At 41.2% G+C, this 25155-nt stretch overlaps 3 protein-coding genes across 3 annotated transcripts; all 3 read right to left on the bottom strand.

Annotated features, from left to right (window-relative positions):
- Window positions 1-930: 930 nt before the first annotated feature.
- hyal2b (hyaluronidase 2b) lies at window positions 931-5093 on the bottom strand. Its single transcript, XM_008285271.1, has 4 exons — window positions 4927-5093; window positions 3439-4418; window positions 2676-2765; window positions 931-2585 (listed from the first exon to the last, which is right to left on the bottom strand). Exons 2-4 carry the CDS (start codon window positions 4387-4389, stop codon window positions 2196-2198), a joined length of 1431 nt encoding a protein of 476 aa, XP_008283493.1. The 5' UTR covers window positions 4390-4418; window positions 4927-5093; the 3' UTR covers window positions 931-2195.
- A 3452-nt stretch (window positions 5094-8545) lies between these two features.
- Window positions 8546-12763, bottom strand: tusc2b (tumor suppressor 2, mitochondrial calcium regulator b). The gene is made up of 4 exons (XM_008285259.1): window positions 12626-12763; window positions 11580-11825; window positions 9864-9984; window positions 8546-9772 (listed from the first exon to the last, which is right to left on the bottom strand). Exons 2-4 carry the CDS (start codon window positions 11726-11728, stop codon window positions 9707-9709), a joined length of 336 nt encoding a protein of 111 aa, XP_008283481.1. The 5' UTR covers window positions 11729-11825; window positions 12626-12763; the 3' UTR covers window positions 8546-9706.
- Window positions 12764-13407: 644 nt separating this feature from the next.
- On the bottom strand, window positions 13408-20926 carry rassf1 (Ras association domain family member 1). Its single transcript, XM_008285253.1, has 6 exons — window positions 20641-20926; window positions 18657-18772; window positions 15134-15238; window positions 14749-15031; window positions 14092-14207; window positions 13408-14007 (listed from the first exon to the last, which is right to left on the bottom strand). Exons 1-6 carry the CDS (start codon window positions 20924-20926, stop codon window positions 13858-13860), a joined length of 1056 nt encoding a protein of 351 aa, XP_008283475.1. The 3' UTR covers window positions 13408-13857.
- Between the last annotated feature and the right edge of the window lie 4229 nt (window positions 20927-25155).

The following is a 25155-nucleotide window of genomic DNA, read 5'->3' as shown; positions in this document are numbered from 1 at the left end:
ATAGTCACTAACTATGAAACTAACTACTTCATAACTGCAGAACTACTCATCAGTTCGTATTCGTACGGTTGTGAAGGTCATGAAACAAGACGACCGCTAAAAGTTGAACAAAACATTAAAATGTCTGACATCACGGTTTGCCTTTGGAAATGGTTGGCAGTACATGTTAACAACACTTGATCTAAAGTGGGTAAAGCTGCAGAAACAACAGTATGGTTCCACTTTCACAGCTGTAAAATACAAATGTGTTAATACTGAACAGTAAAAGGTGACTGCTGCGTTACCTTGTCAATAGAGTACTGTGGGACAACGTCTGTATGACCTAAACTAGTGTCCTGTTTTGTTCTTAGTAATAACCGATGAATGCTTTATGACTTCTGTGCTGCACAACATTATGCTCCAACAAAACGGCAAATAAAATCTTAGATAACGGAGGTTCAAAGCCAAGGGAGGTATAACAATCGTAGAAGCACCCATTTCTTTTAGATTCACAGTGGAACAAATCTCTAACTTGACACATTACGTGGGAAATAAAACACCAGATTGTGTCTTAAAGCACTGACAGTACGCCTTATAGGCTTTTGTGTGCAGGGAACAGATGCTAGATCCACCTCAACAGAGAAGTAAAGTGCAGAATTTTTTCAACATACATTTATGATTCTACGACAACCCTATCTGCCCCATTCTGTTTGTGAAAAACAGCACCGACCTACCACCTGCCCACGGCTGAAAGTTTTGGTCACTAAATAAAGAAGCTACTGTATAAATATGAAACTGCTCCGTTCGCTTCAGTCGGGCGAATATATAGGCAATAAACTAGACTTGTACCTACAGTAGTTGCTTTCAACACAGTGTCACCGGCAGGAATTCTGACACAAGCTGCAGTGCAAGCAAATCAAACTACACACACACACAAACCTACTCTGGTTGTTCTGTAGAGAGTCAAACCAATACTGGATTTCTGAGGCTGACATATTTAATTTTCAGTTTTCATGTTTTTAACATAAGCCCCAATGTATTCAAAAGGAGGTTCCCTTACATTTGGTTATTCATGAAGCCAAGATGTACAGATTATAAAGTCTTAGAGCTAATAAATAAACACAACTTTGGCATTTCTGTATTAAAATTTCCAACATATCTGGAACAAGCAGCTATGACCAGTTTAATGGCATATTTGTTCATTTAAAATGTTAGATTGCGACGATGTGTGTTATCAAGAAATTTAAAATCAAAAAATGTAAAAGTTACATTTCCTGTATGCTAAAATTGAACATTTTGACGCATGTAAAACGATGGATCCCATCAGCATCAAACATCTTTTCTGTTGGTTTTACTGTCCTGGCTTCACTTTTGTAACATTTTCTTTATTAATAAAAAACTGGTAGGCCTTATGGAGGTAATATTAGTATAAAGCACTGAGATGAACACTGCTGAAACAAAAATCAAATCTGTAAACAAAAGCAACAGTAGAAAAAGAGCACTTTGTAGCCCCGTTAAGGCACAACTTTGAATTGAAACAGGCAGGTCCAGCCACGTCGTTTCTACAAGCGGAAGATAATCAGACTGCATTTATCATCATTTAGAAACTTCTGGCATTATGTAGTGTTTACATTGAATTTATAAGGCGATATAACCTGATTCTAAAACAAACACAAACTACCTATAGCGCTACATTTGGACATCCATATGAACAAGATGCAGATGCACCAACAACCTGTATGCAGCTGGGCATCAAATGTACCTTCCATCCACTTTTTGTTCCATCGTTTATATAAATAAAACATTTTCTCTGTGCAGAAGGTCCCACAATTACATTGCAGTCCTGTTGGATTCAGTATCTCCTCATCTGGAGGTCAGGGTCAGCACGGAGCACGGCAGAAGCCTTTAAGAGACACTTTTACATAATGTGATTAAAGTTATTGACTGGTTGAAATATTAGTGAACAGACATTATTTCCAGGAGGCGGTCCTGAGGTTGTAGATCTCACACTGTGGTTTGTTATAAACAAATATTGTTGCTCGAGGTCTCTGTGTGCTGGGATAAAAACTAGGACATCTCTGAATCCAGGACCGACTAGCAGCTGCTGTCAAACTATCACTGTTGTACGACAACTTACCGCTTTTGTGTGAGAAAGTCTGAACGGTCCTTTGCAGGGCTGCCAGATGCAGTAAATAGTCTTGGGCTTCTCAGATTCCTCAGTGTAGCAGAGTGAGAAGTCCGAGTGGGAGTAAAAGGCAAAGAGGCCAGGTCCCAAAGACAGAGGAGGCTCTATTCTGCCCTTTTTCTTTTTGAGCACAGCCATCACCCCTGTACCCACTGTAGCACTGGCACTGGAAGTGAGTGCGGAAAACAGCCAGCTCAGCTTGGCCGGGGGCTCCTGTAACCTTCAGCTGGCCACTTTGAGTAGTTATCCTGTGTGTTGAGGGGCTGAGATGCAGGTACACATCACTGTCTGGTGCTCGGCGAAGACAGCGGCCGTGGGATTTACACAGCGCCTGGCTGCACTGCTCTGCTGCTGTAGATACATTCAGCAGGTACCTGCCCAGCGGTCCCAGAAGATATTCATTTACGGTGGAGCAGCTGGCCTGGAGGACACGAAAAAGGAGATGTTAACCCCAAACCACAGAACACTAGGCTGTTCGACATGAAAAAAACCCCGAAGGTACAGGTCTTACGCTGCTGTCTGCATAGGAGGTGTCACCCCAGAAGATCACACCTGCAGCTCCAAGTGCAACACTCTCCCCGATGGTGGAGACCAAATCTGTCTGCAGAAAGATTCACACTAAAAGGTCAGCAGGGAGCCATAATGAAACAGTGTACTGGAGTTCAAATGAAGTCAATAATTCCGTCATATACTCAGTTTGTCTCAACACCAACAGTGACTTACTGAGTGCTTCCCAAAAAAACACACACCAACATGTAGCTGTTATGTGAATCACACTTCCCATTAATGTAGATGAAAGGCATCAGTGACTAAATAGTGGTTCACAATTACGGCAGAAGTCAGCTATGTGTTACTAATATGTGTAAGTTAGAAGTAGAAGTCAATTTAGGATTAACTGCTTGCAGCATTCAGTTCCTGGTAATATCTTGGACACTGCATGTTGCACAAAAAGTCACAAACAAAACTGAAGCACTCAAAAATTAACTAGCAGAATCAATTAATACATTTGTCAACTGACATTTTGATTTTCTGGTTCGTTTTCTCAAATGTAAGGATTTGCTATTCTTCTCATTGAACTAAACACTCTTTAGAGTTTTTTGGCTGTTTGTTCGACAAAATAACAATTATAACACTTTTCTTTATGTCACCGTTTTTGACATGTTAAAGATTAAATGCTCTTTATATAATCAAAAATATATCCATGAATGTAGTAACCAGATAACAGATAATGAATGTATAAAGGCCCCTGATGAGTTGTTCTCCAGCCAACTAACCTCAGTGAGGAGGGCCATCTGACTGATGTACGTGGGTCTGGTATAAACAAAAACAGGACGTGCTAATCCATCCCCAACGGAGGCCAGGCGCATCGCCTCCTTCACCCTGTTTCGGACAAAGAGGCGTCCATACTTTGTAGAGCGCAGCACAGAACCCATGTAGATGGACGGAAAAAACGCTGTACACTCCATCCACAGCCAGTTGAGCTGATCGTTGCGGGCCATTTCCACAGTAGGACAGCGGCCAGTGTAGTTTTTCAGACCACCCCTGTAGTCGTGGTTGTAGCAGTCTGGAAAAAGGTAGAAGCCCCACAGCTGATTGGGCCTCAGGCTTTTGGCGAGTCTCAGAGTTTCCAGCATGAATTTTTGAGCCGATAGCTCAAACTCTTGTTGTGCAACTTTTCCCACTCGTTCTGGGGTCCACTTTGGGTTCTTCTTGGCCACCATTTCACGAGATTTATTTCTATAGATATCTTTTGTGTACCAATTTCTGATCCACAATGGACGCCACTCCTCCCAGTCAATAACAGCCAAGCCTTTAGCCCCTGGCTCTCTTATGTATTTCTGCAGCCCTTCAGGCATCTTTTCATAGTGCTGGTTGAGGCTGGCGAGCTGTGGAAGACCTCCATTCACTGCAGTGCCACCACGCTCATAATACGGATACAACCCAAGGCGCTCCTTGTAGAAAATAGTGAGATTCTGCCGGACAAAGCCCTCATTGGGGGACGCCACAATGTCAAACTGGTCCAGAGATAAAGCTACACCATGTCGTGGTGCGCACTCCTGTGTCGGGGCATTCCAGGCGAGAAGAACTGGCTTCTGGGAATATAATGGCCATCTTGTCTGCTTTGTATCTGCAGAACACAGGACTGTCCAGCATGTAAACAGGGTCAGAAGCAGCCATGGCAGCTGGCCAGCCGTGGTAAGGAGAGAGTGGAATAGTGCAGCCATGGTCACTGCTCACCGTCACTCCTCTTTCTCTGGAAAAGACGAAGCAGTTTTGTTAAATGCTGAGAGACACACTTAAAAGAGATAAGTCAGTGTATTCAACACCAATTATATGAAACATGTGAAAAACTCTTAACCCTTACGTCGACTTTGAATGAATATTTTACTGACTTCTAGGTGTAGCAAAAGACATGAACTCAACAACAGACTATTTTCAGTGAGCATCCCAAAAACAAACAAAGTCTCGAGCAGGTTACTAGAAACTGCTAGCTTATTATTAGTATCACCAAGTTCCTCAAGTTAACTTCCTCTTTCAGAGACAAAGCATAAATAATTTTACTTTCAACACCACTTGTGGGAATGTCGATAAATGCTGCTAGAAAGCAGACAAACGTCCACTTTCACGGGTTTTAAGTCTCTTTCTGTCTGCGAAGCGAGCGGACGTGCTGAAGTTAGTTAGCCACATTAGCCCAAAGTTTCATTGAAACATAGCGCCGTGCTAACTTAGCTATCGGGTTTGTTCCTGCGCTCCAGTCTGACCTGTTCTGTTGAAACCGAGCACACGGGTTTATTCCACTCGTGTAACCGTCGGATGAATTGTTCTTCCACCGCCCTGCCATGTGAAAACTTGTCGTTTCAGTCCATTTCGGTGATTAACAAGACTGTCAGCCACGACTAAGAGAAATCACGGCAGGAGCGACGCTGACGGTAACGTTGAGCAACAACCGATCGTTGCATTTGGCTCTCGGATAGGGGGGTACGGAATTATTGGTGGGAATAGTTTGCCGGATTTTGCCGATTGTATTAAAATAACGTGAGATTTTTCTTTAGAAAAGTTATTATTTTACATTTAGCAATTACCATAACCTTGTCTGACTTAAATTTGAGGATAAAAATACATCTGAGCGCAGCGCATCCCCCCTCAAATAAATACTGAACTAGTCTGTTCGTCGACCTCTGCTCTGAGGAAAAATTCATTGATAAGAGCGACTATTAAGATCCCATTAAAATGGGTTTGTAGCTTAATAAATTGCAAAGTTTTAGAATTTTTGCAGAGTAAAAAGTTTATTTTTTTTTCCCTAAAAAGCTGCCCTTTCACCTACATGGATGAATGGAGCGGTAGGCTACCGCCACGGACTGATATTTTCTTTTTATATACAGAAGCCTATATATAAATAAAAATGTAATTCAGTAAAACCCCTAATAAAATGTATTTATTATTTGAGTATACAATTAAACAAAATGATGATATAATGCCCCTTGCCTAACCACTCTATGTCTGTTTTCTAAAGTTCTATTATAAGGAGGAGAGGTTATTTTTAACCAATTTACACCGCACTAAGCTTTTTAAACCATATTTATGTGACATATTCTGGAAACTTTGCTGTATAACAGACTGAGTTGAAGTGGGAATTATTAGGCTATTTAAAAGTGGAATATACCATCATATACCCTATTATATTGAATGTTGTGTCCTTTTATCATGCCTCTATTTTATTTGTTTTTTGTTTTTCTGCACAGTGTCCTTGGGTGTCCAGAAAGCACTTTTAAATAAAATGTATTATTATTATAATAATTATTATTTACACATCTCAACTCTTTCTATTTTGCACTGAGGATAGGAAGGACAGTTCAGCTTGAAAAATTAATAACCAAATAATCAAAAACATGTTAGTGTAACTAAGGCAAACAATACCATGCATGATAAACCTATTATAAAGTTATTCTGTAAATCTGTCATTTAAAGAGGAGTCCCCTCTATGTCTCTTACCAGCAGCGTTTTCCTCTAAACTCCAGATGACAGCAGTTCAGTCAGTTGTTCAGGATCAGGACGTGCAGCTACAGGTCAAACTGCTCCATGATAACAGTCTTTGAGATCCTTTTAACGGAACAGACACACACGCAGTTTATTTATTGCGATTTAAATAACCAGGAAACCCCACCTCTGTTTGACCGCAGCGTGACACACATGTGCAAAATCCCCACATGAGGACTTTTCAGTTTTTAGAGGTTGTAACAAGGAAAAAGCTATTTGGTCTGGTTTTCTAACACAGAAAGATTTGAAAATAGTTCAAACGTACACTGTTCTAAAGTAAAATCATATAAATACTATAAAGTTTTATAGTTAAAGCAGTCGTAGCTGCATTTTACTTTACCATGACTCAAATGGAGGCAAATAGAACAACCACTGAGACACAACTAAAGGTTTGGCTGTGCAGAGTGCAGAGCTCCACAGGACGCTGCATATGAGTGTAATACAATCAAATAGTCACTATGATACTTATTGACATGTCAGCAGCTGCTTTGTTGATCAATTTTATACGTCTAAACACAAGTTTAGCAGTTGAAATCAGCTAAAAAGTGATTTCCAGTTGCCCAGGAGGATCTGTATTTGTCATCATTTTTACTCTAAAGGTAAAAGATCAAACAGAACCCAAGGAGGCAGCCCCAAACCACTGAGTGACTTCAGAATATCTGGACTTACTGTAGCTGCCAATGCTTGTGGAACTTGTCAGTAAAGCACACTTACATGGTTTGCATTTATAGCTTAAGTTATTCATATTAACTTTATGGTTAGGATGGATGCATCACATCTTGCCTTTGCTGTTTCTTCTGAAGGTTATATACGATATGGAATACTGCTGAATTGTTATATATACACCTTACTATTAAAATAAACAGGAAAACCACTGCTGCTTTAGCATTTTAAGTCACTGCCTGCTATGAGTTTTTACGCATGAAAGCACTGCTCCACTTCCCCAGAAAGCCCCTGTCCTACTTTATCCATCACTGTGTTTTTTGAGTGGGGCGGTGCTTTTAATTTCCTTAAAACCTGCGTAAATAATCTACAATGTTTGGTATCAGGGTTGTTTAAAAGTAGAATTTAGATTATTTACAGTTACTTATTACTTTAAAGGAGCATTTCTGTTTTTGCTCATGAGGAGTGAGGCGGTTTTAAAAGTGATCCCACGAGCAGAACTGTGACATTTGACCAATCAGGACGTCAGGATATTGCCCAGTGGATATTCATGCTGCCATTTTTTAGGAAGTGAGAATGGGAACATGACGCATTGCTAACCTTATGTTCAGCTAAACGGGGTCAAAGTACCTCAAATAGTTAATGAATTACTTTAAAAAGACTTTCTATAATCCCTGTTTGCACTAAAAGCAAAGAAAGGTGTTTGTATTTTCATACACTTGACCTTATTGCTCCATTATATCCTTTTTCAAATGCGCTCTCAGATCTTATGGCTGTTCAGTAAAAGACTGTCAGATGTGGCGTGTTTGAAAGTCGAAGGATCGTGAGACACATTCCTTTTACTGATAAGAGAAACAATGGCAGCAGGGCCTGTGAATAACGCCTTTTTGGCAATTTCACGTCTTCAAAATGCGCCCAGACTTTTGCCAGCGAGGCCTCAGGGTTGGTGGTTTGTGGAGTCAAATTTCTTAACCCCAACACTGCAATTCACCTCATGGCTTTGCATATTATTTCAGCTTTGTGAAAATAAACAACACAAAGTAATGGTTGGCCGTGCCTCCTCCAGACTCGGCTGAAAAGTTGCCCAGAGGTAAAAACACACTTGTGTAGAGTAAAAATCATTTCATAGAAGCAATAAAGTGGAGTGGATTTTGGCACAGACCATTTTTATCCTCTAAGAAGAGCAATATCAGACAGCTTTGTAGAAAACCCTTTCCCATGCATTGATGGCCGTCACTAGTCTTCCAGCTTAATCCATACCTCGTTAGCAGACGCTTATATGCACACGTCGCCTCCAAACAGTTTGCAATTTCCTCTGCAGGTGGAGCATGTTTTCCACAACAGGTTTCGTCAGTTCATTTTACTGTTTCAAACCTTCGCCAAGACAATAAACTCTGTTATTATAAAAGATTATCTGACAAATAGCTCTCGTAAGCTCGCCAATAACTGTTATATAAAGGCTCAAGCTACATCTGACCGCTGTGTTGCTCTTGTTATTTCATGTCAGTTTAGAATTACTGGTTATCTCGTGGCTAGAACTCCAGATGCAGGTTTTATCACACAGAAAAGTCAGATTTATCAGCAACATTGGTCCAAACTTAACTTTGGTGCACCTTTCATAGGAACCTGAAGTTTTGTTTTCTTTTTTAAATAACACGGCTGTTTGATGTGAATAAATCCTACTGTCATCACAATGTCTTTTATTAAAATCACTCAGCAAAGTTTAGTGTCCATCAGGGCCAGACGGCAGATTTCACTAACGACATCATGAGTCAAAGCTGCCTCAAGGCGACTTTTTAGAGATGATTTTGTATCGTGCAGGTTAAAATCCCTCGACCCAACCACGCTGATGTGTCCAGATGTGGCTGCCATATCAAAACATCGTCGTACACTACCTTTAGTTTGCCGAAACACGACCACTGTGTTCTATTTCAGCCTTTTCACCTGCATATGTAAAACCCAGACTTGTTTTTACAGGAGCTTTTATAAGCAACAATTATGAAATATGTCCATAAGTTTGCCTTCCTTGCGAATATTCAAGGCTTCTGAAGTAAATGCACTTTAATATGCTGTTGGACGTATGGATATAAAACAGGAACATGACACGGTTGTAATTAAAAAAACAGTTATAATAAATTAAATGTGAAACATAGTATGCCAAAGCAGCAACGAAAACAACAGGATCTCTTATTAGACTCACTGCTGCTGTGTACATGTGCGGCTCTGAGGTCACTGAAGCCAGTCCTTCCAAAACGATGATGATGATGATGATAGTAATATGACATTGATAATCCACTTACGAGTTGGTGGGCCACTGATTGTCAACTCCCTAGGCTATTACTCATAAGCAGATCCTGTTCCATGCATAATAAAGCAAGTCATAATGGTGTCAAGAAACAAAAGTGTGCACTGACAACTCTCCCGCTTCAGGTGAGACCACGACAGAGGGAAGAACTGGTTTCATTCTCCTTCAACTCCTCGAGTTCAGCGAATCATACCAGAAAAACAATCTGCAGCAAAAAGTTCATGTTTCATCCCACGTCTGCACACACATTCACACTGACATGCACACAAACCATGATCTGTAAACGGAGTAGGTTGAGCCAGCGTGGCACCCCTCTAGATCCCCACTGGTGACCTATTCTGTGTCTAACAGCACACAAGCCAAAAACAGATCACATGCAGAGGCTCAGCACACAATGCGTCGGCCTGTCCACATAAGGGCATCAAATATATCAAGAGATCATGTTATTTTAAAAGGTGGTTCGGGCTTCCATCTGCAGGGGAAACCACAGGACGGAGTTGACACAGTGGCGAGTCTGAGACGCTCCTCAGACATTGTCAGGCTTCACAGAGGACGACTGGGAAATCTACATGGATGCACGGGTGGTCCAGCTTTATAATTCCCTGGAAGGATGCAAAGAAATGAGAATGATTCAGACTGATGACGGGACAGCCTGTTAAGTAAAGTCATAGATCAGGATAGCAACTTCCTCACCTGAGGTGTTAAGTTCTTTTGAATTCTTTTCAGCTTGGCTCTTTTACGGCCATTTTTTGTCACAATTGTCTCTTCATAGAACTCGTGGGCCAAGTCGCCGTCTTCATCAAAGAACAGAGAGCTGCAGCAGAGAGACAAAATCAATTATGAACAGAAGATTCTTCAGTTATCCAATCTAGTGAATAGAAAATATAGCTAACAAAAATATCAACACAGTATGTGAGGCTTCATTAAGTATTTGCTGTTCAATCACACGACATGTCAAATGCAGAGTGGACATAATTCACCATCAAATACACACGATTATGCAAACGACAATGGGCAGGTTGACCAGAAATCACAAGTCATGAACAAGTCTGTCCACCTGCACTGCACAGAGTTCACGAGGTTGTCGATGCTGTTTGTGAAATGTTGTCCCACTCTTGCTGAAGGGAGACATTGGTGGACATGATCACGTTTTCAGACACGTCCATTTTCTCTTTAAGTCAGTAAAGAAGACCATGTGCTGCATCTATATGTTTGTTCAGTGTGTTACCTGTGTACATGCTGCATTTTGTGCTACACAATAAGTGTCAACGAGAAAACTTAAATGATGTCAAGCATTTAAAAAAAAAAAAAAAACAGTTAAAAATGGAGTCTGTTGTTCTGGAGCAACACTGATATTTATTTAGTTCGTATATTCATCTTGTTATCATGCCTCTTGGTGCCCATCTGCCCTCCCTTTCCCTCTCTCCCTGTCCTATGAACGAACACAAACTTTATTTCCCATTTGTGTACAAACACCAGATTTTTTTTTCAGCACATGCATTGAAGTAAACCATCAGGAGATATTCACTGAGTTTAAACCAAAGGCTGTATTGGATTCGTACTGCTGATTCTGCCTTTAAACCTCCGCCCAGCTCTTGGGAACATTATGCTTTATAGTGTGTAGTTTCTGTAAAACGTCGGCGGCCAAAACAACACCGAGTCAGCTGTCCTTCTGAGGGTAGAACTGCTTGTTTTCAAAGGTCAAGGGAGTAGGGTAAGCAAATAACAGCTCGGTGCAAAAGCGGCGTATAACAGGGCAGTTAAGACAAATCTGCTACCGCAGCAGAAGACTACGGATAAATAAAGACGAGCAGAATGAAGATAAAGTGGACTCATTGTCGTGGAAATTGAATGAACAGACGTCACCCGATGTGGTTTATACTATAATGAAGCAGGTGGATGAGTTCGAATTGTTGTGCAAACAGCACGACTTTATGGCGCTGTGTCAACAATCCTGGCCGAATGTGAAACTCTGGCCGAATGTGAAACTCTGGCAATATTTTTTGTGCAAACAGATCCATCTCTTGATGACCAGTCTTTGTGAAATGTTTTTTTTAATAAGCAGACTATATATCACCACATTCAACATCGTTCACATTTGATTACTCCAACATCTTTGTTATATGTAGAATCCCCTTTCAGCTGAGGTTGGGTCAGAATGTTTGAAGCATTTACTGCTTGTGCCACATCTGCTGGAACATGAAGCTGTTTTTCTGAGGCACATTCTGGATGCAAAGGAGCCTCAAACTGATCTCCAAGTTACAAACTCCACACTCACGACTCAATAAATGTTTGCTTTTATTTACACAAGAGGAAAGGGAAATCTATATGTGCAATAAAGACGCAACACGATTATTAGAACATCTCAGTGCATCGGTCTGCTGTCATCAACGCTGATGCTATATTTACCTTCGTCTGGTAAACACAAACGGTGTTGCGCCCGGGAAACTTCGAACTCTTGCCAGTGACTGCTCGTTTCCATCTTTGGTTGGATCATCCACACTACCTGAGCCAGAAAAAGGCCAAAATCCTTTGGATTTGGAGCCGCTACCCCCCATCTTCAGCTGCAGCACATTATTTTCTCGGGTCACAGGGATGCCAGCGGTGCTACAGCGTTACTGTGCCAAATGAAACGTGACCTTCAGGAAGTGACACCTGTTAGAAATGACAAATGAAGGGAGGAGTTGGATCATTTCAGACAATGTGTTATGACACAAGCATGATTATTATTTTTTTCTTATTTTAAGACAGAGTAAGGGAGAAATAAGGTAGACATTTACAGCAGCTCTTAAAATCTCAGTTTTCTCTGAGCAAGAAAAGTAGTACCACAGACAGGGTCATTAATAATAATATTAAAAAAAACAGGCTTTACAACACAAAATGTCTATATATTAAAATTACACCTTGTTTTATAGCCATTTATCTTTACTGGTGTCCTGTTTATGGATAAGACCTAGAGTCCAGGTATGATATAATCTCAGTCTTGTGTCCTTTGCCCATATGTCACAAAAAGCAGGCCAGTGACATGACAGTGCAACATTAGCACAGCGATGCCTACGTCCCATACCTAGCCACCTTCCTACTACACGCCGTGCACAGATCATAAAAATGGCATTTTAAATTTACAAAAAATACACGACAAACATGAGTCAGCTCCTGCCGAGAGTCCAGAAGACTCCAAAACGGCATCTAGACGTGGCAACTAACTTGGCTAGCTAGCCATGCCCGACAGCACTAATCACAAACCGGTGCTGTTTGGTTACTGTAGCTTTAATGTCACTTTATGTCCTGGGCTGCTAACATCACCACTAGCTAAAGACAATTAGCACTCTGTTACTAGCATTAGCCAGGTCAACACGTTTCTACACAAAATAACGTTCACGGACGCTGCCAGCGGCTAACGTTAGCTGCTGCGATAACCAGCGACTGTCGCTTCGGCTGAGTTAGAAACGTACCTAAAGCGGGAGCCGGTGGGTTCGCAGGTACCGAAATTTCTTTGATGAATTTGTCTTGGTGGGCTGCTAATTCTGGACAAGCAAAGACCTCATAACACATACAGCTACGCTAGCTGTTTATGCTAACCTACGTTCTTCTTCGGCGTTTTTCCTTTTCAGGGTTGCCACAGAAACATAGCGGTGAGGCAGCGACACCACACGGACAGGAGGAGAACTGCACCGCCTTTAGCAAGACTAGGAAAAAAAGAAATATAATCTTTTTTTTTCTCACTATATGACATTAAATGTGACAAAACTTTTCCTGTTTTAGGTCAGACAGGATTACCAAAATTATTTCTATTTGCTAAACGCCAGAATAATGAGAGAGATATTTTTTTACATAATTTTTTTGTTATCACTTTAATCAAAGTCAGAAGTTAACATACATTTCCTTAGTATCAGGAAATATATACTGTATATATATTTTAAAGTGAGAAAAAAAAAATACCACTTGTATGCTATGTTTATATTTTTGCTCAGTATGAATGTCAGGTCGTATTGCCCAACACCACTGGCTGACCTCATAAATCCTCTTGTGGCTGAACAGAAGCAAATCCCTGCAACCAGGTTCCTAAATCAGGAGGAAAGTCCTTCATGAGGCTGTTATAGGAGCACAAAAAAGCTCATAGTTTTGAATGAGATGTTCTGCAATCACATGTACGTGTTCACTTACCTTTGTCTGCATAATGTACTTTATCTTTTACATTCAGTTGAGAATCATCATAGAAATGACATGACCACAATTTGTTATCATTGTTTATTAGATTAACACATTTTAACTTGCCTGACTCAATTTCACAGGTTTATTAAAGTGCCAAATGTTTATTATAAAACAATACAGAAACCTAAATATCACACAAAATGACCAGAGGATAAACCCGATAAATTACAAGAAAAACCTAAAAATGTTTCTTTAATATCACTATAAATAATCTAATCAAGCAGCATGGTTTCTAAACAAATTAGAACCCGTTATGTGTTGTGCCGATCCAGTTCAAAGCAACACGAGCTGCTCCTTTAGGTAGTTCACATTAAATGTAGCAGCAGCATCCCTGCTATGTTAACAACCTAGATTCAATTTGCCTGAGCTCTTTCCTTCCCTTATACATTGCTGTCAGTTTTACTATTGATCTGTGATATTTTTCAAGGCAGAAGGTTTTTTTTTAATGTTCAAATGTGAGATCGTCTCGGCGTCAACCAGGGGTAGTTATCCGAGCCATCTCCTGCTTCATCCGGTCTCTAGCCAGAGCGTAGCGCTTCACGATCTGCCGTACGTGCTCCTCTTCCTCACGCTGCAGGATTCGCAGGAAGTTGCACAGCTCAGGAAAGCTGAATGCATCCCACTGTGGAGGAGACAAATTATACTGTCAAGCAGCAATATATGCAGTGCATGTGTTGTTTTTTTCCAGAGCAAAATGGAAACTTACATTTACTTCCCCTGTTTCATTCTCCTTCAAAACCAGACTCAACACCGCTTCATTGGGTCCAGCACACAAGCGCAGATAAAGAGGACGTTCATCATCGGACAGTTTACGCATGTACACTGGAAGAAGAAGAATCACAGCTTCAGGATTCATTTCTGTTACAGTCGTCCTTTAGTTTATTCATATCCTCCCATTAAAGAAGGAAAGAAACAGCTTCAGTCACTGAAATAAGTTGAAATTGACAAAAGTAATGATAAATAAAAATTGAATGAAAATCAAGACATTGCTTTTGAATTGTTGTTCAACAGATATATCGTTTAAAAAAAAAGCATGATGGGACCCGTAAGCTAATATTTAGTTGAACAACTCTTTGAGCCAATCACTGCAATCAGGTGTTTTCTGTAACTCTCGGTCAGACTTCTGCACCTGTTGACAGGTATTCTGATTTTGTTTGTTTTTTAAATCATTCTTTTCAACCACAATTCAAAAGCAACATCTTATTTCACTAAATTATAATTCAGCAAATTTTTATTTATTATTACTTTTTTCAGTTTCTGGTTATTTTATTGTGAATTTTGCCTTTTCTTTAACGTACGGGGACGAATACATTTGAGGACGACTGTATGTCTTCTTCTAATAACACGATACCAAGCCTCCCACCTTGACTTTGTCTCTCCGTGCGCTCGAACAAGGCGAACTTTGCCGGATTGTCCACCACGGTGAACTTGTTGAGCAGCGCCTCGATCACCTCTCGCACCCTCGTCTCGGAGCTGATGTGCAGGTGCTTGGCAGCGTCTTTGGGGAGGTAGAAAGACGTCCGCCGTCTCATGCGTCTGCCCTGCTGGTCGTCCTCCTGTGTCGAGCTCTGAGGAGGAGGGAGGGAGATGGGACGGAGCAGCTGGAAGTGGACCTTGATGAAGCCAGTGTAGGAGCCGTCTTTATTCTGCAAGATATAAACCATGAGAGAGTGAGAGGGTGCCATGCAAGGCCAGCAAAGTCTGCACGTGATCACTTCCTAATGTACAGAGTTTTATGAGCCACTCACGTCCACCATGTAGAGGCTGCTGTTGATCTGAGCGTTGTACTCCTTGACTCTCTGTTGAATCTCAGCAGCACCCAACTCCTGTTTACCCAACTCGATCTTCTCATCCTGAAACGATCAGAACACCAGTCAGGTACACACTAAGCTTCACAACCGGGCTTTAAGGACGGAGAGCGACACAACACTGATGAACGGAAACAAAAGTCGAATCAATTCAAGCTCTTTGTCTGCAGCAAGAAAATAAACACATGCATAAATGAACACAATTCACTGAGCTGACTTTAAACCTCACCGCTGCAACCTTGTGAAAGAAAGACGTGCAAGCAGTGAAATACAGCTCCAGCTCTGAGCTGCTGTCGTCCCGGCTGAAGGACGAGCCACTCGCTGTGCTTCCCCAAGTCATCTCATCGGCTCTGGGAACTCGGCACGCTTTTTCAGACTTGTGTCGTCACTGTTACGAGTCACAAATCGCTCTCCTCTGTTTCTGAAAGCTCTTTTTGACCTCTGCATTTAAATTTGCTCCTCCCTGACAATAAAACCTCACAAAGACACGTGCAGGGCCAGCCCACTCCCACTGCTCCAATTGTCCTACCAGCAGCTTTCTCCTGATGTTATTATTAACCTCAAAGACTCTTACTTTTCTTCAACGTGTACAACATCTAACTGTCCACATCACAGCCCCTCCAGTGGCTTTATTTCTCATGGATTCATGATAAAGCTGCAGCTTCCCTGAGGGCTCCAACTATGTGAACATTTACACCTTCAGATGTCACACTTGATGTCCTGTAACCTCTTAAAAATCAATCTCTCGCTGTTTGAGTTGTGCTGGAAAAAGCATCATTTGCAAAATAAAAAAATCAATAAATGTCTGATCAAAAGTGTGATTTGTGAGCCTAGTTTTTGGCACATCGGCTCTCTGGTGCAGAAGGTGAACCAGTGCTTTTACCACATTAAAGTGGTGGGTAGGTTGGTTGGTTGGTTGGTTGGTTGGTTGGTTGGTGCACGATAGTAAATGAATCATAAACAGCAGTGTGACAAAATAATCCCAACTCAAGCCTAAGCCCGTTAACAATGTTTGGACTGCTAAAACAACAGAGCAATCCTTTAATTATGTAAGAAGCTCCGCTGATCGGTGGACCTCAGCAGAGTTTTTTTTCTGTGGATCTGAAATAAGGGCAGCTGTTTTATTGTTTAAACCAGTCGGGTCATCTCCCCCCCTCCCTCAGCTCTCCCCTGAATTACTCTCCTCGACAATGAGTAGGTAATAAAGCCGGTAGTTCTGAGGACATATGGCACAATGATACACGGTGGACAGCAGCGGGCAATCTGGTCGCCTCCATCTGCTTTGACGAGCGTTGCGTCGCTCAGGGAACCGTTTGCTCGTAAGAAACTGAACAGAATCACTTCAGAAAATGATCGGTTCATTTGTGGAGCTCTGTCACTTGTGAAGGAATATGCAGTGATGTACTGAGTCGCTCATTCATTTGGCAACTCTCCACTGCAGGAAGTTGAGGCGGGCACGAGATGGCACGAATGTTTATAGGAAAGACCCATAAATGAGCCTTTCAGACGATGTTGTAGCATCCGACAGCTCCGACTGTAACAGGGTCAGTGGTGCAGCAGCGGTTTTATATTAATATATGTATTGTTTTAGTGGTTATACATGATGACCGTATATATTTTAATTTACTGTCATTTTGTTGTTATTACTTTCATTTTTGGTTATGGTGTGGAACCATCACTTGGGGGTCCCAGTGCTACGCTTTTGGTCGCCCTGTAGATGGGTTTTTCCCACCTTAACGCTCCCCTTTTGTTCACATATTCTGTGGGAGAGGTAAGCCAGACTGTGCTGCTGTTATCTGTCTAATGTGCATCATTTCACTCATAAATTTACTTTCCCGGTTCTAATATGCTGTACTATCATTTAGTTTCTGTAGCTTGTACAAGTCGAGAACCGACAGCGGATTTTGTGTACGTTTTTTTATCGCCTGTCAAGTTTCAATAAACGGAGATCGCCTGCGTTTCATCACACAACGCAGCGGAGAGGCCACCGGTTACACGACCACAACCTTAACTCGAAATGTGCCAAAACAACGACAGCTACTGGACACAACGCCACGTCTATGGGCATGTGGAGGGTTTAGTCTGAATTTTTATTGCCAATGTTGTGAATTTTACATTGAAGACTGATGTAGAGACTGAGAGAGCAGAACAATGGCACCTGGTGTTCTCCAGGTTTATAACCAATCAGCATGGAGTCCATCACAGCAGGATTAGCTACTAAAAGAGGATCAACGGGCCGATTCCTGTGGTTGGGACATGCACAAAGGTTCAGGCCACCATAAAACCTGAAAGTGGACATCAGCCAATTGATTCATTAGTCTGTCACTGTCATGGAGTGATTGAGTTCCCTAAAAAAAAAAAAGACTGTCTGAAGACTGCATGAGATCGTCTCACTGTGAGGGAACGATGGATGTTCAATGAATCACTCACAGAACACAACACAACGAGCGCTGAGTGACAGTCTGAGGCCCAGCAAGTTCAGGAGTAACGTCGACCTGGGGATCAGCTAAAAAGGCTAAAAGCTTCAGCTTATTCAGAACTCTGCCGCCCGTCTCCTCACCTACACCCGCTCACATGATCAGCCCCGTCCTCCAACATCTCCACTGGCTCCCTGTCAAACAACACATTCAAGATCCTCCTCCTCATCCTCCATCATCAGGCCTCCTCCGACCTCACAGACCTGCTCCACACCCCTTCCTACAGCCTTCCATCTTCCTCTGATCACCTCCTCGCCCCACCACCGAGGACCGAGCACCGAACCTGGGGGGCCAGAGCCTCTTCTGCTGCTGGAGCTCCATCTCCCATCGGCTCTGACCTCCACACATTCAAGTCTCTTTTGAAAACTTTTGTTCAACTTGTTCTGTTGCTGTTTTTATCTTTTACCCTGTTTAGCGACTTTGAGTATCTTGAAAAGCGCAACACAAAATAAATGTATTCATATGATTATTAAAAGCCATTAAAAACGATGTAGCGAGGAAACCACCTAGAACAGGGGTGTCCAATCCTGGTCCTGGAGGGCCATAATCCTGCATGTTTTAGATGTTTCCCTCTTCCAACACACCTGATTCACATGACCAGGATCGTTATCAGGCTTCTGCAGAGCTTGATGATGAGCTGATCATTCACACTGAGGTCCTTCAGCTCAATCAGCTCACATTTAGACATCCTGAAAAGGGTGTTTTTAATGGTTTCTGAAGAGAGACAGCATTTTTTGGTTTCTGGAAGTCGGGGATCTTGAGGAATATGCATTATTCAGATTGGGAGTTTGCAGTCGGAAGCTCTGAATGATTCAATGCACAAATCTTTTGAACAGATCTTGTGAAATGAACCAAAGTGATTCAGGACAGAACTCCTTTGCACACCTGACCTACTAACCCACACCGTATGAACACTTTATTTAGATTTCTATTAGAAACCAGCTGCTGCTCTCTGGTGCTGGGACGTGTGCAGCTTTTTTCTTTACCACGTTTGTGTCGGTCTCCACGGCGTCATCTACTTGCTCGGCGAACAAACTTCCATCCGTGCTGCAGTCCAGCTGGATGAACGGCCGGCAGCGGTAGTGGCAAGTGTAACTGCAGTCTGAGAGAGAGGCAGAGAGAAACCATCAGACGGAGCAGCTGTAAAGAGCTCTGGTGTCTCGTTTTTATTCAGTAATCTCTCGCTGAGCATCATCGCTCTGTCTCCTGGTCGCTTCTAATTGCTTCAGTAGTCGTTGTCTTGAAGTGTTGAAGTCAGAGGAGCTGCCCAGGCCTTATCTGTACCACAGAGGAGTGAAAACACGATGCTAGCCAGAGCTTCCTCCTGTGTGATAAAGCTCCTCAGGAATGGAAAAACTAACATGAGAACACGACATTCAGGAGAACCTGGAAGCTGGAAAGCGAAGGCGATATTACAGCTCTGTGAGATTTCCACGGACACGACTTAGTTGTTGTGGAATCCTGGAGCTGATTCAGGCTTTAGCTTCATGCTGTTTCTTCTAAAGTGACGAATTTCATGTGAGGTTTTAATTAGATGAATTAGTAAACCTCAAACTGGCAACCACATTAGTTTATATTGTCAACTTAAAAAATACATTTTTTTTATTTTCACAAAAACAGAAACAGAAAGGTCCAAACCAACAACATGTCTCTTGATTCTTTCCACCTTTCCATCCTGTCTGTGACTCTACGCCCATTTGTTTCTTATAAAACCTTGAATCTTTCCAATAAGCATCTACTTTTATCTTTAACAAAGATTGATTGAAACAGTCCAGCCCTGCAGTGTTCAGGAGTCGACGATGCACGTGTTGTGGATTTGGTTCTTTCTACGTATCGACTGCAGCACGACAGCGAATGAGGGACTGACTCAGAAATACAGTTTTTCCTGATGAGCATCGGCACGCTTGATAAATGTGCTTCTAATAGTTTTTTAGTCAATAACGGAGGTCTGTGACACAGAAAAAAAACAATATTCATCGTCAGGCTTTACTTGAACTGCGTTAACAGAATCGTTTATTTGCTTGTTTTGGTCTTTAAAATTAAAAATTTAAGATCTGAGAATCTGACAGCAAGGGTGCCTGAAAAAATTTGTTGGAAAAACAAGGGATTACTGTGATGTTCAAAAACTGTAAAACCATTTCAAATGCCTGCAATGTCAGTAAAATAATTATATTTTGGCTGATTTAAATACAATAAAACAGTAATTTTATGGTCACACATCATAAAAGAAAAAAATATGATTTGTAAAAATACATTTTGATGTGGACATTATTTACAGTTTTTTTTTTTTTTACACAGAACATGAAAATTAACACTTTTCTCTGTGATTTTATTCGACATTATTTCTAATTAAGAATTATGAAATCTGTAAAATAGCAGATAAACAATTATTTACCATTTTCCCCTCCTTTATTTACATGGTTTTTCTTTTAGCAATCACAAATATTTTTTCCTGATTTAAATATTTAAAAAATTATAAGATTTTTTACAGTCCAATATAATGGCCATTATACACAGTTTTGGCCTGTATTTTTTTTTTTAATCTGTAATTTTACTATTAATTATCTGCAACTTTTTTCTTTCTTTTTTTTTTTTAAATAGGAAAATCTGTAAAATGACAGATAAACAATTATTTACCATTTTCCCTCCTTTATTTACATGGTTTTTCTGTAGTAATGGCAAATATGTTTTTCTGACTTAAATCTAAAAAATTATAATAATTTTTACAGTCCAATGTTGATAAAAAACCTTTTTTGAAATTATTCATAGTTTTGGCCTTTTAAAAAAAAAAAAAATTTTAAAAATCTGTAATTTTACTATTAATTATTTGTAACATCATTTTTTTTAATAAGGGAAAAAAAAGGAAAATCTGCAAAAATAACGGTAAAAAAATTACAGTGAGAAACATTTATTTTTTATAAATTGTAGGTATAAGCTAACCAGACGTATCCACATGCAGGAGGTACTCACTGGCACAGCGTAGACTCTGCTTATAGAGACCCCAGATGAATTCTCCACACAGGTCACACCAGGTCAGGTGTGTGTGACTGTAGGGCTGGAAGTCGTGGCCCACGCCGGCCTCTCCGGCGTGATGCGCCTCAATGCTGACGCTGTCTCCCACCAGACGGACCACATGGTAGGGGCTGGGGTGACCCGGGTTTACAGGCGGAGGGGCCACGTGGATGGTCGGAGCAGCCAGCTCAATGGGATCATTCACACTGAGGTCCTTCAGCTCGATCAGCTCACATTTAGACATCCTGTCCTCGATGCAGGCACTGACATGTCACACTTCCTGTCCATGAGCTAGTTCGGGTGTACGTCCGGCCCTGAGAGGGGACAGCAGCAGCGGTATGTGCAAATGTGCATGATTTGTGAATGTCTGAGGAAATGTAAAGAATTCTGGCCCAAAAGAGCAGCAGGTCTGTTTTCGGTGTGTTGAGCAGGTAAACCACGAAATCCTCAGGAGCTGCAAGACAGTTTGAAATCACAACATGTTTAAAGACACACAGCAGCTGATATGTTTAACCCTCTGATCCACGAGCAGCAGCGTTGTTTTCTCCTCCCACATTTGTAGTCGATGCCGTTCTTTATTGCAATATGAAGCGCTCCACCTCTAACTGAGCTCCGTGTTGAGAAATACAAACAAAAGAAAGTCTTTTGTGTAGTATACCAAAGTGTAGTTGTATTTCTGTTATTATTCAGTTTACAAAAATTGAAAATGGGCTTTAGACGGTGGCATCTGTTTATTTTCAGGCATTTAAAAATAATATATTCAACATCTGGCCCATATTGGCTTTGCAAATAGAAAAACAAAAGATTAATCTTTGTTATCTGATGCCAGGAGTCATACGATTATATTAAAATGTGGGACAAGATAAAGAGTTTAATCCTGTGCAATCCTGTGATAACTACATTTTACTGTGTGTGGCAGTAAAACTGCATATTTCAGACAAAACTCTGTCACCAAAAAGTGGGTCAATAAATTCAGAAAGCCTACAACTCATTTAAATTAATCATTTCAGAAGTAAGTGGCGGCTCAGCCAAAGTAAGAAGCCTGTAGCAACGACTTTAAAGGTCCCATACGGTGAAAAACTATTTTTATTGTCCTCAGTGTTGGAGCGTCGTGTGGCTAATGTGGCTAACATTTAGCTTTGATTGGTCAGAGATGGTGGAGGTGATTTAAAACCACGACACAAACACTGGGTGGGTTTTAGTGTCATCTGTTGTGTTTACATTTGTTTACTTCTCTCCTGCTCTCTGTGCTCACATCCAGCACATTGAAACACATACGGCTGTTCTCATTTACATCCTGATCTGTTTCTGTTGTCAGACAATAGAATGAGNTCCTGCTCTCTGTGCTCACATCCAGCACATTGAAACACATACGGCTGTTCTCATTTACATCCTGATCTGTTTCTGTTGTCAGACAATAGAATGAGGATGAAACAGTGACTGTGAAATGAAGCCCATTAACACTATATGTTAACCCAGTGGTTCTCAAACTGGGGGTCGGGACCCCCATGGGAGTCCCAAGATAATTTCAGGGTGTCGCCAGATCATTTTTAAAAAAAAACAAACATAAAGCTCACATTTGTCAAATAAATTGGTATTAGGGCTGTTAAAATTAAAAGTGTAAACTTCTTCCCACTCCTTTTTTGAACTTGATAATATTGTGATTTGATGATGCGATATTATTATTATTTGCTCTTTTTAAAATGATTTTCTTTTGTTTTTATATTTTTTCACTTTCATTTGTTCAAAACTAAAGTAAATTCATTCATTCAATCAAAAGAAAATGAACGTGTTAATGTAAAGAGATTAATCTGTGGAGTTAACACATTCATTAATGCATCAACGACAAAGCTATTAAAAACTCAAACTGGGGGGTCCCGAACATAAACTTCTGTTATCTTGGGGGTCGTGGCTCTAACAGTTTGAGAAGCGCTGTGTGAACCAGCAGTCACTTCTTTTCCAATCTCACCAAACACATGAGATAAAAACAACGGCTGTGCAGTGAATTCTGGGATGTTTTCATACAAATGAAATGACGGCTCAGAAAGTGAGATGGAAGATGGTTCTTGTGTCAACTCAGCTGTTTTGCTCCGTCACAGACAGAGAAGGTTTTCTTCCTGAAGGGGGCGTGGACACTAAAACAGTCTGCTTAGAACAAGACCAGTTATACAAGATTTTGAGCTGAATTATTGAAAAGTAGGACTGCACGGTGGGTCAGTGGTTAGCACTGTTGCCTCACAATAAGAAGGTCGCCGGTTCGCATCCTGGTGAGGACACCCGGGCAGCGTGGGTTCTCTCCGGGTTCTCCGGCTTCCTCCCACACAGTCCAGAAACATGCTGAGGTTAATTGGTGATTCTAAATTGTCTGTAGGTGTGAATGTGAGTGTGCTTGGTTGTCTGTCTCTAAGTGTAGCCCTGTGATAGACTGGTTACCTGTCCAGGGTGTCACTTGGGATAGACTCCAGCCCCCCATGACCCTAGTGAGGATTAAGTGGTGCATAGAGGACGGATGGATAAAAGTTTTCCATTAATTTGTGGAACAGGAGGCACAATAGGGCCTTGCAGTTTTCCACTGTTTGCATCATGTAAACAGGCTACAGGTGGTGACTGAGGGCCTCACTGGGATGCAAGCAAAGACTCATGAACTGAATAAAAGTACAGAATGTTCTTTTATGCTGCTGTGGACTTTTTCTCCGCTGCATTGCAACGCTCAATGCTGCACATTTACTCCCTTATTTATGATGGCTGGATGGTTGATGAGATATGGGATGTCACTGATGATTAAACTATGCACAGCACGGTCCACAGTAAACTATGTGCAGCGTGTCAAACAGGCATAACGTGGGCTTTACCAAGGGCCACTGAAGTACTGGCTACGTTTGTCTTGATTATAGAAACTCCACAACTGTGTTCTCCTGCATAATAATAATAACTTCAACTTGTACTTTTAAGTCCTAAAAGCGTGGACAGCTCTCTCCCCGGTGGCACACGCATTGATCCAAACGCTGCCAACAGAAACCAGTCTGCGGAGCTGCGCGGCCACATTCCTCCGAGCTGCCATCAGGAGGAAGACAAGAGAGGAAAATGTTCTCAGGTGCATCTGAAAGTTGGTTAAATTAGTTTCCTTGTGGAGCTGCGTTGTGACTTGAATATGAACGACCCGGAGCTCCATCTGCCAAGTGGGTCAGCGCACGGACCAATTATCCACACGGCGCGCAACAAGAGCGCATTGTAGCCCGGACCGTCCCGCGGTTCTGTTTCCCTTATACCGGATTTTCTCAGGGTCGGACCGTATGTATGGTTTAGATTACTCTCTACTTTGTCGTTTGGGGCTAAACGCAGCTCTAACGGGACAGCCGGCTTTAATCCTGGAGTCTGGACCCGGACCACCAACTCCGCTGACGGTCACCAGTCGGACGCGAATGTTCGGATGTTCTGACATCGTTAAAAAGACGCCTTACCTCGTTCACTTCATCAGCGACACTTTCTGGAGAGCAGATGTGGAGAATGAAGGCAGTTTGCGGTTGAATTAACACCGAGCCGTCCCTCGGCCGACGCACGCACTTGAGTTTGCGCATGCACAGTGTGGGTTCGGGATTAAGCTCTAATCTGATCTGTGGAGGGAAGAGTCGCCCCGTCCTCCCGGACAGGCCGCAAACACAACCGCACTAAAAGTCACGTCTTTGTTTTTACACAAGCTTTCAGTGTTTCTGGAACACAAACACATTGATGCACCTGCTGCTCACAACCCAGAATAACCAGAACATATCATTAAAAAAAGGTTCTAAGTAAAAAATAAAACCTGGTATATATTTTCTTTTTCATTCTTTCTTTCTTTCTTTCTTTCTTTCTTTCTTTCTTTCTTTCTTTCCTTCTTTCTTTCTTTCCTTCCTTCCTTCCTTCTTTTTCTTTCTTTTCTTCCTTCCTTCCTTCCTTCCTTCTACTTTCTTTCCTTCTTTCTTTCCTTCTTCCTTCCTTCCTTCCTTCCTTCCTTCCTTTCTGTTTTTGCTAAGTATTTTTGAAACACAGAAGACAAATTTACAAAATCAGTGAATTTACACGTTTTAATGAAAACACAATTTAAACCTGTAACTTTAAATAATCATAAAATTTCATTTAAAGAAAAATTGATTTTTTTTTTCCCCATTAAATGGCTGATAAATATTTTCTTTTCTCATATGATGGACAAGGTTAATGTGATAAATGCATAATTCATCGGAGAGCGTTTCCTGATTTTATTAAAGTTTTATAGCCTCCTGCTTTATTTGTGTGCTTTCTACTTTCATCAGGTATTCTGTGTGCTTGTTGTGTTTTCATTTTTAATTTATTTTTATTGAAAAGAACTTTGTGACATCTGTTTTAAAAGTGCTCCATAAATAAAGTTTTATTGTTATTATTATTATTATTAGTAGTAGTAGTAGTAGTATTATATGTCTAAAATTAGATCCAATTGTTATTCAATTATGTAGAACT

Source organism: Stegastes partitus, unplaced genomic scaffold (genome assembly GCF_000690725.1).
Source record: "Stegastes partitus isolate 25-593 unplaced genomic scaffold, Stegastes_partitus-1.0.2 Scaffold10, whole genome shotgun sequence".
NCBI lineage: Eukaryota > Metazoa > Chordata > Actinopteri > Pomacentridae > Stegastes > Stegastes partitus.
Note: the sequence above shows the minus strand (reverse complement) of the source record. Positions and strands in the feature narration are given on the sequence as shown.